This window comes from Podarcis tiliguerta (assembly GCF_965153285.1).
Source record: "Podarcis tiliguerta genome assembly, chromosome: 3".
NCBI classification, from domain to species: domain Eukaryota; kingdom Metazoa; phylum Chordata; class Lepidosauria; order Squamata; family Lacertidae; genus Podarcis; species Podarcis tiliguerta.
In genome coordinates this window covers 57923652-57936964 of record NC_139536.1, presented here as the reverse complement: position 1 = coordinate 57936964, position 13313 = coordinate 57923652, and the positions used below count along the sequence as shown (strand labels likewise).

The 13313-nt window shown below is 43.1% G+C and overlaps 1 protein-coding gene and 1 long non-coding RNA gene across 2 annotated transcripts; one reads left to right on the top strand and one right to left on the bottom strand.

The window, feature by feature from the left end:
* Positions 1 to 355: 355 nt before the first annotated feature.
* On the bottom strand, positions 356 to 13231 carry ADAT2 (adenosine deaminase tRNA specific 2). The gene is made up of 6 exons (XM_083435173.1): positions 13098 to 13231; positions 10097 to 10201; positions 5885 to 6035; positions 4661 to 4767; positions 2808 to 2880; positions 356 to 2727 (listed from the first exon to the last, which is right to left on the bottom strand). Exons 1-6 carry the CDS (start codon positions 13167 to 13169, stop codon positions 2687 to 2689), a joined length of 549 nt encoding a protein of 182 aa, XP_083291299.1. The 5' UTR covers positions 13170 to 13231; the 3' UTR covers positions 356 to 2686.
* LOC310675084 lies at positions 3017 to 3631 on the top strand. Its single transcript, XR_014509933.1, has 2 exons — positions 3017 to 3429; positions 3529 to 3631. It is a non-coding gene; the product is annotated as an uncharacterized lncRNA (long non-coding RNA).
* Positions 13232 to 13313: the final 82 nt, after the last annotated feature.

The window sequence follows — 13313 nt, the reverse complement described above, 5'->3', positions numbered from 1 at the left end:
ATCCTGCCCATCACAGATGGGAAACCTGTGACCCTTCAGATGTTGTTAGACTGCAACTCCCACCACCCCTGGCTATTGGCTGGGCTGCCTGGGGCTAATGGGAGTCCAACAACTCCTGGAGGCCCAGATGTTCCTGATCCCTGCTATCTATGCTTGGGAGTAAAGTTATTTTTGGAGGGATCCCATTGAACAAGGCAGGACTTCCTTCCAAATAAACATTGATAAGATTGGGCTTTCTCAAAATAGATCTGAGTAGGAATTCAAAAGTTGCTAGACACAGGTAACTAGTGTGTGGGATGGATTACCAAAAGGTAATTGGAATAATAAGGATAAGCTTCTTTTTCTTCTTTAAAAAAATGAACTTCAAAATCTTCTCAATTGTGTGTACGTGTGATATATAAGCAGTGGGAACCTGCAGCCAATTGCAGCTTCTAAGCCTGTGGAGACGATGGTCTACAATTTTTTACATTTTTAAAACACAGAGATGATTTCTCAGTAGGAAATGAGAAATGTGTTACAAGTTGCTTGTTTCATATGAATAGAAATAATGTTTGTAGTGTTTGTGTCTCCCAAGTTTTCATTCTTCCCTTCATCAAACAGGAATGGATCCTCTCACCTGCCAACCTCACTAAACTCTAATATGTACTTAAAGCATTTATCATCAAATTGTGACTGAAGACAGATTAATAAGGGAGAGGCACAAACTGTATGTTTAAGGCTACAACCCAAAAACACATATCTGAGAGTAAATTCCATTCAGCTTCCAGGTAGACATGCACAGGACTGCACTGTGAAAAGCACCTTGCATTATCCTTACCTATAACTATTAATCAAATATATTCATCTCACAAATGATGTCCAAGGTGCTATGCAAAGCATAGAAGGGACATATTCTCTGTGCAGAAAACTTACCATTTAAAGTCCAAACCAGTTTGCTTATTGAAATACTGTATTTGAAATCAGTGAGGCCTAATTCCAAGTTTAATGCTTAAGAAATGAGGTGCTAATATAGCTACCTTAACGTTACCTCCCCCCCACCCCCAAAATGCCCTTCTGCCATGCACAATGTGAAATTATTATATGTCAATGGAAGCCAAGCATGGGAGGCAAGTGGCAGATGTATTCATTTTTATTATTTAACCATCAGGAACATACTTCATCCCTTTTCAGAATTTCTTTATCTATTTAATAGAGAAAGAAAAATAGTGCAACAACTGTGGCTCTGACTTGTCTAACTATTGGAATTGTCCATAATATACAAATCTATAAGGCACTGCTTGACTGCTTCCCAGCCTGTTGAGTTGCTCAGCATGCAAATTCTGCAGGAATAAGAGCTCCATGTCAAACTGCTGGGCCATTCATTATTAGAACAGCAAGGCCCTCTTCTGGATTGTAATCAGAATACGGTCAAGGAACAACCCAATAAGCACTGAAGTGCCAGCTCTAAGCTTTAGGCATTTCTTATTGCCATTTTCCTGCCTAGTTACCTTATACTAAGAAAAGTTCCTCTGGAAATCTACTTCTCAATATTCCTCTTTGACCTTTTTTTCCCCAAAAAAACCCCCAATAAAGCAATCTATAAAACTTATGAAACAGAATATTCATTCAAAAAATACTGGGTATGCTAGACTTCCGTTTTCAAGGCGGTTTTCTACCACAAGCATATAAGAAAAAGAAACTGTCTGTTTGCTAACTGTAGTGGCAGGGTAACCTGAAAAAGTACACACAACCAAACATGGTCATAAACCATGGTTTGTCAACTTAGACATCATGAACAAACCATAGTCAAGCTTTCTTAATCATGAATGTCTTAATTGAGCTCAATATAAACAAGCCATTGTCTGGGATTTGCTAGCTTACCTTCGAATTCCTCCAAATTATGTATACATTGGAAACGTGCACTACGGTGATGAGGAAAGCAGCTTACTTTTAAGTAATACCAACTATAAATCTGTCTAGGATACAAGGGAAAGGGCTGTAGCATATTGGAAGAGAACATATTTTATGGGGAGAAGGTCCCAATTTCACCCCCCTGTTTCCAGTTAAGTAGTCCATAGATAGACCAATGGTCTGACTCAATATGACAGCTTCGTATGTCCTAGAGCTAATAAGACTGGTCCTCGTGACAGTTTTCAGCATAACAGCCACTGCTCACACAGGTTTCTAGCTGCTGACGCCATGAGTGGATATGCTGGTTTTGTTCTGGCTGATGGGGCATGCAGAACTCTGAGACCACTGAATTTGTATATGTTGTTAAGTGGTTTAAATGTAAACAGAACTTGATATGTGCACTGGCCGGTATATCATCATGTGTGTGCATGGCATCAGTGGCAAGAAGTCAGCATACCTGCCAAACTAAGGACTTTTGGGACAGCTGGTCTTCCAGCTGATCAGTTCAAAATTAGTAGGGCTACAACAGTGTCATATTAACTATTTAATTATTGGAGGATACCACTCCTTTCTATTGTTCCTTATAAAAAGCCAAACATTTTAACCAAAAGCCATATTTGACAATTTGATTATTATCTTTCAATCAGTGATACTTTTGGACATTTTACAGAGTAACAGACATGTTTTTCTCCACCTCTCAGGACTAAATACCATAGCTGAGGGAAGGTCAATACTAGCCAGCCTTTTCAAAGACTTGTCATTCGTCCAGCTTTGCTTTACTATCCATCACAACCACTCATTTACTGCATTCCTTTCTTCGAACTTTTGATTTTGGTGCTGCCACAAGAAAAGAAAACATAAGCATTAATATTCAAAGATGCAAAAGCCAACGTAAATTGGAACAAGAGGGTACTTACCATTTGGATTTTCTTGTCTGTAGAAGGTTTTCAGCATTTCAACAGCTTCTTCAGATCGATAACCAGCTATGCACTGTAGAGATTGGAATATTTTGTTCATAAGGCCTCTCAGATTAGCCAGCTTGTATCCCAAAGAGGTCATCTGACTCTTTAGTAGCATAAAGAACTTCAGCAGATGTGACTTCTGATATCACTGTGTTCAACTTCCAGGGGCAAAAGAAAATCCACTGAACAACTTCATACCGGAGGTTTTTTTTAAGACAAAGCAGTACCTTTCAATAACAAAAATGGCTTACCACTGAAGGTATCCAATTTACACATGTAAATAGCATGTTTCCAAACCATTCTTATATGCATCTTGACTGGCTTACAGATAATAACCATAGTGTGATAGCCTGGTTTGTAGGGATAGTTTAAAATAACAGTTTCCTGGTTGGGACATTAGAAGCAACTGTGGTTTAACAAGCCTCCAAAGTAATGAGTGAAGGCATATGAGAGAAGGGAAGTGAGAGTGTGCACATACACAGGCTCTTCCCATTCCAACCAACCATGGTTTGCTGAACAGGAATCTATGAGTTTGTGCCAAGGAACTTGCCTTTGTGGATGTGTTTTTCCCATAGCTGTCAACTTTTTCCTTTTTTTAAGGGAAATTCCCTTATTCCGAATAGGATTCCTCGCAAGAAAAGGGAAAAGTTGACAGCTATGATTTTTCCCCTAGCAGCAAAACGTCTTTGACCTATCAAAATAATTTAGTTATGTTGCAACTTTTTCCACTCACAACTCTTTCCCTGTTATCATTTATTTCTTGACATGTGTGAGTGAAAGTGACAGTGCTTACACACATACACAAAAGAGGATGCTTTTAATGAATGCCCTAATTTAAACAGTATGTACGCACATGGTGGAATAATTTATATGCGGCCATTAATTGCAATTGTTTGAGAATGGAAATCAAATTTCTTCAATGCAAGATATTTCTTCTTACAAAGTTGCCATGATGTAGAGCTAGTGTCACCACTATGCTAAATGTCAGGGTAAATAAAGTGCCTTTTTTCTCTCTTTTAAACAAAATTACAACCGATTCTGGTCCTATAATGGTTTCCAACTATTCTGATAAACCTTCATCCATATAAGTGTATTATTTATTAAGTTTATAACCTGCTCTTTGATTTTAAAGGGGGGATACATAAGATTTATTGTGGTCTTTCGTCCATGGACTACTCAGATCCACTTAGCTTCACCAATGCTGCACAATTAAGTGCTCCCTAACCATTCACTGAATCCATTTTGATTGCAGCTAATTTTACCATTTATGGTTTGCATTCCCTCACACCTCAAACAAAGATAAATTATAATCTTCTCTATAAAATAAAGGAGCCCTGAAGATGCTATATTATGGAAGAACACTCCAGCCTGCTATTTCTGTTTAGGGGGTGGGAAGAGAGTGGCTGCTCTAGATCCTAAAGCTATTTGCAGTCTCTCTGAATGTTGATTCAGCACCAAACTATCACTGGAGAAATGCTGACACAATGGTGCTAAGGATGAATTTCAGTGGTAGTTTCAGAATTAAAGTACTGACAACGATGCACCTTTAGAATAATTTCTCTCTGGATGAGGTGGTACCATCAACTTGCACTTGGTTCTTCTATACCAGTGGTGGCCAAACTTGGCCCTCCATCTGTTTTGGGACTACAATTCCCATCATCCCTGAGCACTGGTCCTGTTAGCTAGGGATGATGGAAGTTGTAGTCCAAAAAGAGATGAGGGGCTAAGTTTGGCCACTGATGTCTACACACTTTCATTTTTTTATTATTATTTTTTAAAAACACACACATCCATGACAAGTATTTCACCTGGAATGGTTCCCCTGTGTCCGTTAAGCTGGCAGAAGAGATGTTCAAAACCGAACCACAGCCTCCGAATCGTTCATTTTGGCAGCCATATACAACCAGTGGGATTTATATATGTAAGTTAAGAAAAGAAGGAGTATAGAATAGCCTAGTATATATACCTTCATTTAATAGGCTATATAGTTGTGCTGGTCTCAAACCCATGCCTCCCTCCTTTCTCACATATGCTATAAACTCCTCTTTTCCACAGACACACTACTGCCTGGTCATATCTCTGGGCAAAACTTCCCCCACTCAATTCAACTCCTTTGCTGCTAATTCACTGTTCCCCTCTGCCCACAATCTGAGAGCAATAACTACCACTACTGTATCCTTTCCAAATTTCGTAACCTAGGCTTGCCATATGGCGGGAAAATTCCTGACATGTCCTGGTTTTCAGGTGTAAAAATTGTGTTGGGGGAATTGCCAAAATGTCAGGGAAAACCCAGATGTATGGCAATGTGATGGGGGGTGGGAGCAGTGGAAACAGCTCCAAAAGCTTAAAGTCACTATGGGGGGGGGGGAGGTTTCCCCCCAAAAAAGCTCAACAATGTGGATTTGTTTCCAAAATAGCAGAACAATTTTGGGGTCCTCAAGAGCAAACCAGCTGGGTGGGCAGGTTATGCTTGCTCAACAACTTTGCGGGTGTCTGGAATTTTACTTATTGAAATGCAGCAACCCTATCCTAACCCAGAGCAGAGATGGCACAATACACTTTGGCCCCTGAGGCACAAGCAGCACCCAGGGAAGGTAATAATTATAAACTAAGTCATGATAAGCCCAAAGATTGCCACCTGATGCAAGCTGCCTCACCCTGCTTCATTGTAGCATTGGCTACACCTGGCACCCATTCCTTGCTTAGACTCACCCACACAAATACTTGCTAAATTAAACTTCTTCTCCTTAGGTGCAGAACCTGGGGAATAGCAGAGGGACATAGCAATGCGCTCTGCTTGTTGGCTTTCCTGGGATCTGGTTCAGCACAGTAGGAAACAGATGCTGGACCAGTTACGTCTTTGAACTTGTCCAGCACAGTTCTCCTTACGCCCATCATCTCTGCACAAACAAATCCCCTTAGACCCAATGACACAGGCCTCATGTCAACATTGAGCTGCCCTCTGTTAGCTTGTTAGCAACCAATACGTGAGATGAAATTGACATACCAATGGATAATTCTCCAAAGGATACTCATCATTCGCAGAGCAGCTGCACACATTATACAGGGTTCTACAGTGACATATAGCACTGTGTTTGCAAATACTTCCTTGGGTTCCTTCTTGTTCTGACGACACCAGTCCATGACCTGATCAATTGCTACCATTTCTGCATGGCGAGTAGCCTGTGGGGATACAGGGAAATAACATCAGTATTTACACCGAATAGTAATGTAGCAATCTGAATGGATGGATTCCTGCAATTTTAATAGGAAGGCAATAGGGTAGGATCTTCAGTGATGCCAAAGCTTAACCACTAAAACCATATAAAAGATGGTCATAATAACTGCAGAAATTTCATTTCAAAACGGTAAATATCCTCTTGTAAAATAGAAAAGCAGAGTATATTGTTGGCACTTTATTGAAAGGTTCTTCCTTATCAAAATCTGCTATAAAGGGAAAATGCACAATACATCTGTTTCTCTTTATCCTTGGTTAACAAATGTTATGTTAATCAGCTTTTCCATTATTGAAAGCATCCCAGTTTTTACCCAGATTACCATTCATGCAAGGACAGAGAGGTCAGACAGAAAGTGGCCAGTTGGGGGGAAATGCTCAGCTACAGGCAAAATGCTTTCCTTACTTGTCAAGATATCAACATCCTTATTTTGTATCTAAATCAGTCTATGAATAAATATGAGGGAGGCAATGAGACCTACTAGTCATAAGAGCTCAAAGGATACCACAGAAGACACCCTCCCTCTTTCAACAGCTTGAGGCGTGTTCACATATTCCATCTACAGTCACTTTCAATTAGGAGCATTTGAAAATGCTCCTAGGCTCAATAGAATGTCAGTATTGTTCACAGACAGACCAAATACCTCCATTTCATTCATTTATTTACATTTTGATATTCTTTACCCTGCTCATAAGCTGACAAGGCTTACATAAAAATTCGTTTAAAATAGAAACAACAACAAGACACACACACACACATATACACAGAGTGATGAAACAGGATTCAAAAAACAAGAATTAAAAGATTTGGAAAGATAAAAAGAGAAGACTCAATGTCTCTGGGGAAAACACTTCAGTGCTCGGAGGCTACAACCGTTGATCTGGCTTCACCTCCAATGGCAGTGGGACCAGAGAACAGGCTCTGAGGATCATTGTCATACTTGAACAGATTCACGTAGGAGAAGGCACCCAAGATTCAAAGTCATTTCAGCCTTTAGAGACTAAAACCACCCCAAGGAAATAGAGCAGTTATTTCAAGGCTGGCAAGTTATAATCTGGATGTCACTTCTCACTTAGCAGTCTAGCCACTGCATAATGAACTTACTGTTATGTCCATTCCTCAAACACAACCCCATGTACAAAACATTATACTTGCCTGAATAGGATATTAACAAGAGCATGGACAGGAACTGCAGTTGGTGCACTAGCCCAAATGCTTTAATACACCATTTAGCGACAAAACAGAACACATATTTTGATAAGAGATGTTTTAAGCTATTTAAGGCTGCTTGGCTTATGATAAATGAAGCCTATATATTTCATTGAATTCCACTTCTTTACCACTCTGTTGCTGTTAAGATAGCGATCAAAGACAGGAAGCAAATTAATCATTGGGTAGATTAATTACTGTTCTGACTTAATTTGTTAAAATTTTATGAACATTGTTTTAAATCCCTTCAGGTAGACTGTTTCCCTTGCAATAACTTGTTCCACAAATGATTTCAGATCAAAGTCGAGATCGAAAAGTAAATAACTGATAACAAATACATACCAAACAGAATTATTAGTATCTTATGCATTTGTCTGTAAACCAATGTTATAAGACAGTTTTGCAAATGAATTTATATTTTAGCCAGCCTTCTGAAAGATCAGGATCAGCAGACACCATGAAGAGTGTCAAGAACTCCAGGAAATGTTCAGCCACCTTCTTTGTCCCAGAGCTGACACTATCATGATTATTATTAAAATTTGTTTACTGACCATCCGAAGATTTCAGGCCAGTTCACAGCATCCCCACACACCTAATAGTCCTCTTAGTTCTTGTACTTCCCTTTTATGAATCCAGTCATGATCCACATTTTGGAGGAGAGGTTTGCTATCACAGCATAGCTTTCCCCCTCCCAATCTACACCAGTGTGGTGTAGTGGTTAAGAGCGGTAGTCACGTAATCTGGGTAACCGGGTTCGCGTCTCCGCTCCTCCACCTGCAGCTGCTGGGTGACCTTGGGCCAGTCACAGTCTCTCAGCCTCACTCACCTCACAGAGTGTTTGTTGTGGGGGAGGAAGGGAAAGGAGAATGTTAGCCGCTTTGAGACTCCTTAAAGGGAGTGAAAGGCGGGATATCAAATCCAAACTCTTCTTCTTCTTCTTCACCTTGTGGGGACTCACATGGAACCCATTCTTGTGAATGAATTTGCAACAAACATCTTATTCTTTAGCCCCTCCAGCTACACTGATAGCCTCCAATGGTGGGAATGGGCAACCACTTCACTACAGCAGTAACTAAGGGGGAACTTAAGATATATATGCATTTGAAACTATTCTTATCATCATGCTAGTCCTATAAAACAAGGGACAGACTGTCAGACTAGGAGTGTTAATGTGTTAGGATACTGGTTTAAATGCACCATGATTTCATGCTGTACCACACTAGTTACTTCTTATTAGAACGATCTTGTTATTTTTTTATAAATTAACTCTTTTTGGAACAATTCTGTGTGAGAGTATATTTGTGGGTATAGGATAAGTTAAGCACGTGTTCAGGGCAGTGCACAATCGTCTCTACACAAAATATGTAGAGGTGGACAGACATAGGAACTCCACACACACATGTAACTGTTTGACCATAGAAGTCCTACATATCTTGGGCACAGTTTATTTGAAATAATGCATCCTAATATGCATCCTATGTGGTGATATTGCCATCACCACAATGCAGTTAGATCATCCAAGGAAGTGTACTTTCATGAGTCTCCCTGCCATCCAAGGTAATATTGTTACACTGTTACCTTGATGCTTTAAATTCTGCTCTTGATTGTGAGCAACTCAGAGAGCTCTGTTAGGTTTGCTGTGCTATGTAATATATGCATACTCAAATGACCAAACTGGATGCTAGAGGTTATCGCTGAAACATCTTCAAGGGCAAACCAGGTGGGTGGGCAGGTTATGCTTGCAAGTGAGGTTTAGTGTGCCAGATAACTGTTACAGCCAAAAAGAACAAACAATGCACGTTCAAACAGAAACAGAAGCATGAAGGAGGGAAAACAAGAGCAGGCAAGGAAGCTGCCAGAGGGAAAAACAGGCTGGTAATATTTGTTCCATCTCCTGCCAGACAATTCAGAAGGGTCAGCTCAGAGAAGTATTGGCTGCACTATCCGAACGGAGAACTCCCCCAGCTGCAGATTAAAAGAAGTCTATTATGCTGTTCAACATACAATCCAGCTCAGGACCACTTCTCACATTTTGTACTCGGGCACAGATACCAGAGCTTAAAAAAACCCACACAGCCACAACAAAAACATGCATGCATTTTGTGAATGGAATACTGTCAGTAAACTGCAACTTTTCTTGGCAAACATTTATAAAAATAAGATGAAAAACACATCAACTTTTGAACAGAAAATCTTTGAGATTGTTAACAAAGTTAAAATGTTTTTTAAAAAATAAGTAAACACCACTGTATCATCTTTTCAGCTTTAGCTGTGTCCTGAAAATATTTCAGTGAAAAGCTGCTGCTTTTAAGAATTACACTATTTTTTAAAAGTTTTAATTAAAATGCAGTTGCATTAATATGCAGAAAGGCCAGATGCAATTATAATAAAAATACAGAAGCTGAAACAACAAATCAAAGGACAAAAAGTAATGAAAATGAATTCTCACCAGCATTCAGAAATCAGTGCTATGCCAAATGCCTTGTAGAAAAGGAATGTTGTCATGGCCCTTCTGAATTACAGTAGGAAGGATGCCAGGTGATATTTCTCCTATTGGAATATGTTCAAGAGTTGCAGAGAACTACTGAAAACACAGTGCTTTACACCTAATTTCCAGTAAGAAGGAGCACAAACATGCAAATATTCCAGAGACAGCAGTGTACATATGCCACTCAGAAGTTACACAAGGTGCATGCTTTTCGACTGCAAAAATGATTACAGTTATACCAACTTAAGGAGTTTTTACCTGCATATGTAGTGCAGTGACTTACATTAGCTTAATTTAGTTAAATAACTTACATTTTTAGTTTCATTAACTTCATTCTTTCCCTTTCCTATGATCTCATTATTGTAGACCATGAGGCAACCAACAGGTACTTCACCACTCTCTAGTGCTTCTTTAGCCTATCAGACACAAAATGAATCAACAAGAGCAGCTTTATCACTGATTATATAAACCAAGGCAAAGTACATTGCGTTCCAAATCTTCCCATCCCACAAGCCAGCATTAAGAAAGCAGCCAATTCCAATATACCGTATTTTTCGCACCATAGGACGCACTTTTCCCGTCTTAAAAACTAAGGGGAAAAGTCTGTGCGTCCTATGGAGCGAATGCAGGGAGGAGGCAGGCAGGAAAAGCCCCCAAGAGCCCCACACAAGCTTCGCGCGGCTCTTGCGGGCTTTTCCCCAAGAGGGAGAAGGGACTGACACCGCCAGTCAGTCCCTTCTCCCTCCTCTAGAAAAGCCTTGCACAACCTCTCCAGCCGCGGGAGGCTTCGCAAGGCTAAAGAGGAAGCCAGGGCAGGGAGCGCGATCCATCCCGTTCGCTGCCCTGGCTCCCTCTTTCGACTTGCGCGCCTCTCCAGCGGGGGTGGGGGGTGGGGGTGGGGGGAGGCTTCGCAAGGCTAAAGAGGAAGCCAGGGCAGGGAGCGCGATCTATCCCGTTCGCTGCCCTGGCTCCCTCTTTCGACTTGCGCGCCTCTCCAGCGGGGTGGGGGGTGGGGGTGGGGGGAGGCTTCGCAAGGCTAAAGAGGAAGCCAGGGCAGGGAGCGCGATCTATCCCGTTCGCTGCCCTGGCTCCCTCTTTAGACTTGCGCGCCTCTCCAGCAGGGGTTGGGTGGGGGGTGGGGGAGGCTTCGCAAGGCTAAAGAGGAAGCCAGGGTAGGGAGCGCGATCTATCCCGTTCGCTGCCCTGGCTCCCTCTTTCGACTTGCGCGCCTCTCCAGCGGGGGTTGGGTGGGGGGGGTGGGGGAGGCTTCGCAAGGCTAAAGAAAAAGCCAGGGCAGGGAGCGTGATCCATCCCGTTCGCTGCCCTGGCTCCCTCTTTCGACTTGCGCGCCTCTCCAGCGGGGGTGGGGTGGGGGGGTGGGGGAGGCTTCTCAAGTCTAAAGAAAAAGCCAGGGCAGGGAGCGTGATCCATCCCGTTCGCTGCCCTGGCTCCCTCTTTAGACTTGCGCGCCTCTCCAGCGGGGGTGGGGGAGGCTTCTCAAGTCTAAAGAAAAAGCCAGGGCAGGGAGCACGATCCATCCCGTTCGCTGCCCTGGCTCCCTCTTTAGACTTGCGTGCCTCTCCAGCCGCAAGAGATCTACCAGAGGTAGATCTTAACCCTTGCCTCACCTGGGAGCTTCTCTGGGCAGGAATTCCCTCATCTTAAGTGGGGTGGGGGAAGTGTGGCAGGTAGGGGGGTACCTACCTAGACACTGAAGCTACATGTCTCTCAGATGAAAATTGGGAGTGGGCATTGTGTGAAGTGGCTGTGGATCTCCTGCTGCAGAACTGTAGTATAGAGTTGGGAGGGCCACCCGAGGGTCATCTAGCCCAGCCCCCTCACAATGTAGGAATCACAGCTAAAGAACGCCAGGCAGATGGTCCCCCAACCGCTGCTTAAAAGCCTCCAGTGGTGGAGACCCCAAAAACCTTCCGAGGTCATAGAATTGCAGGGTTGGAAGGGAACCCTAGGAGTCATCTAGTCCAGCCCCGGTGGACAGTGGGCGCAATCCATCCTGTTGCGCAAGACTAAAGATGCTGCACAAGGCTAAAGAGGAAGCCAGGGCAGCGAGTGGGATGGATCGCGCTCACTGCCTTGTCTTCTTCTTTAGCCACGCTGGAGAGGTTTAGCTCCTGGCTGGAGAGGTTGCGTAGCTATGGATCCCGCGCGCTGTCTTGGCGTCTTTGCTCTTTGGGGCTGGTGGGGGAACCCAGGCTTCCCCCGCAGCCCCGAGAAGCTCTGGGAGAAGCAGGCAGGCTGCGCGCAGCTTGTCCATTGCTCTTTGGGACTGGGGGGGGGGGGAAATATTTTTTTCCTTGATTTCCCCCTCTAAAAACTAGGTGCGTCCTGTGGTCCGGTGCGTCCAATAGAGCGAAAAATACGGTATTCTTACCCAAGGATTACTCTCAAGAGTAAGGGTGGAAATTATTCTGTTCCCCACTTTTCATATAATAAGCAAAGGCACCCATGTTAGAACACAATAAAAAAATCAAAAACCCACATTAGGGCAATATCTAGCGAACTGCAATACTATCACAAATTTGAGTGCATGCTTTCAAGTTCTCCTGAACTTTTCACCAGGCCAGATGTTAAATGAAGCCAAAATGCAGGGCAGGGAAGAGAAGAAGAGAATTATATTTTGCTACCCCTTATCTACATCTATCCTTGGGATGAGCTCAGGCTTGTTAGAGTAGTTACAAACAAACAAACAAATGCTTCTTTGGCTATGTTCGAAACAATAGGAAGAACAAGCAAGTAGTAGGTCGTCTGCATGGAGATGGGAGAAATGCTGTTGGATGACACAAGAGAAGTCGGAACTGCTCAGCAAACTACTTTGCCTCTGTCTTAACCCAAATGGAAAGCAGTGTCTATCCTGGTGATAACATAATAGACGATGCAGGGAGGATGTTGAAGCCCAAGATAGGAAGCGGGGGGGGGGGGGGAGGTGCTAAGGTAACACCTAGCTAGTTAAAATGAATTCAAACCTTTGGGGCTTGTGAGCTGCAACCAAGGGTACTAAAGGAAAGACACACTTCCTTTATTTATCCATACATGTCTCGCATGGCCCTTGAAAGAATCTGCACTGACAAGGGGTTTGCGGGCTTCCCCTAGACTTAGGGGTATTGTGAAGACTGGATGAGTCTGAGTGTCCTCGATGGGCCTTTGGCCTAATCCAGCTCCTACACCCTTAGATGACAACAAATCTGCCTAGGCATTTAACGCGCCATGAGCCTCCTTTTTGCTTGGACGAGCATCCCAGCCACAAGACTCAGGCGACCGTCCTTTTATCCAGCCCCACCCCGACTCACTCACCATGTTTACAGCAAGGTCCATCCAGGCCTCCCTTTCCCCTGTTGTCACCGCTCGCCCCTTCTCCGCTTCCATCTCTCTATAGAGGTGAGCGGGGCCGCCGCCGACTCTACAGCCCCGGAACGGAGTGTATGGAGCCGATGTTTCCGGGGGGGATCGGGATCTAAACGGACCACGCAGAGGTGGGGGACTAGAATGCAGGTAGGAGGCGGAGCGGCT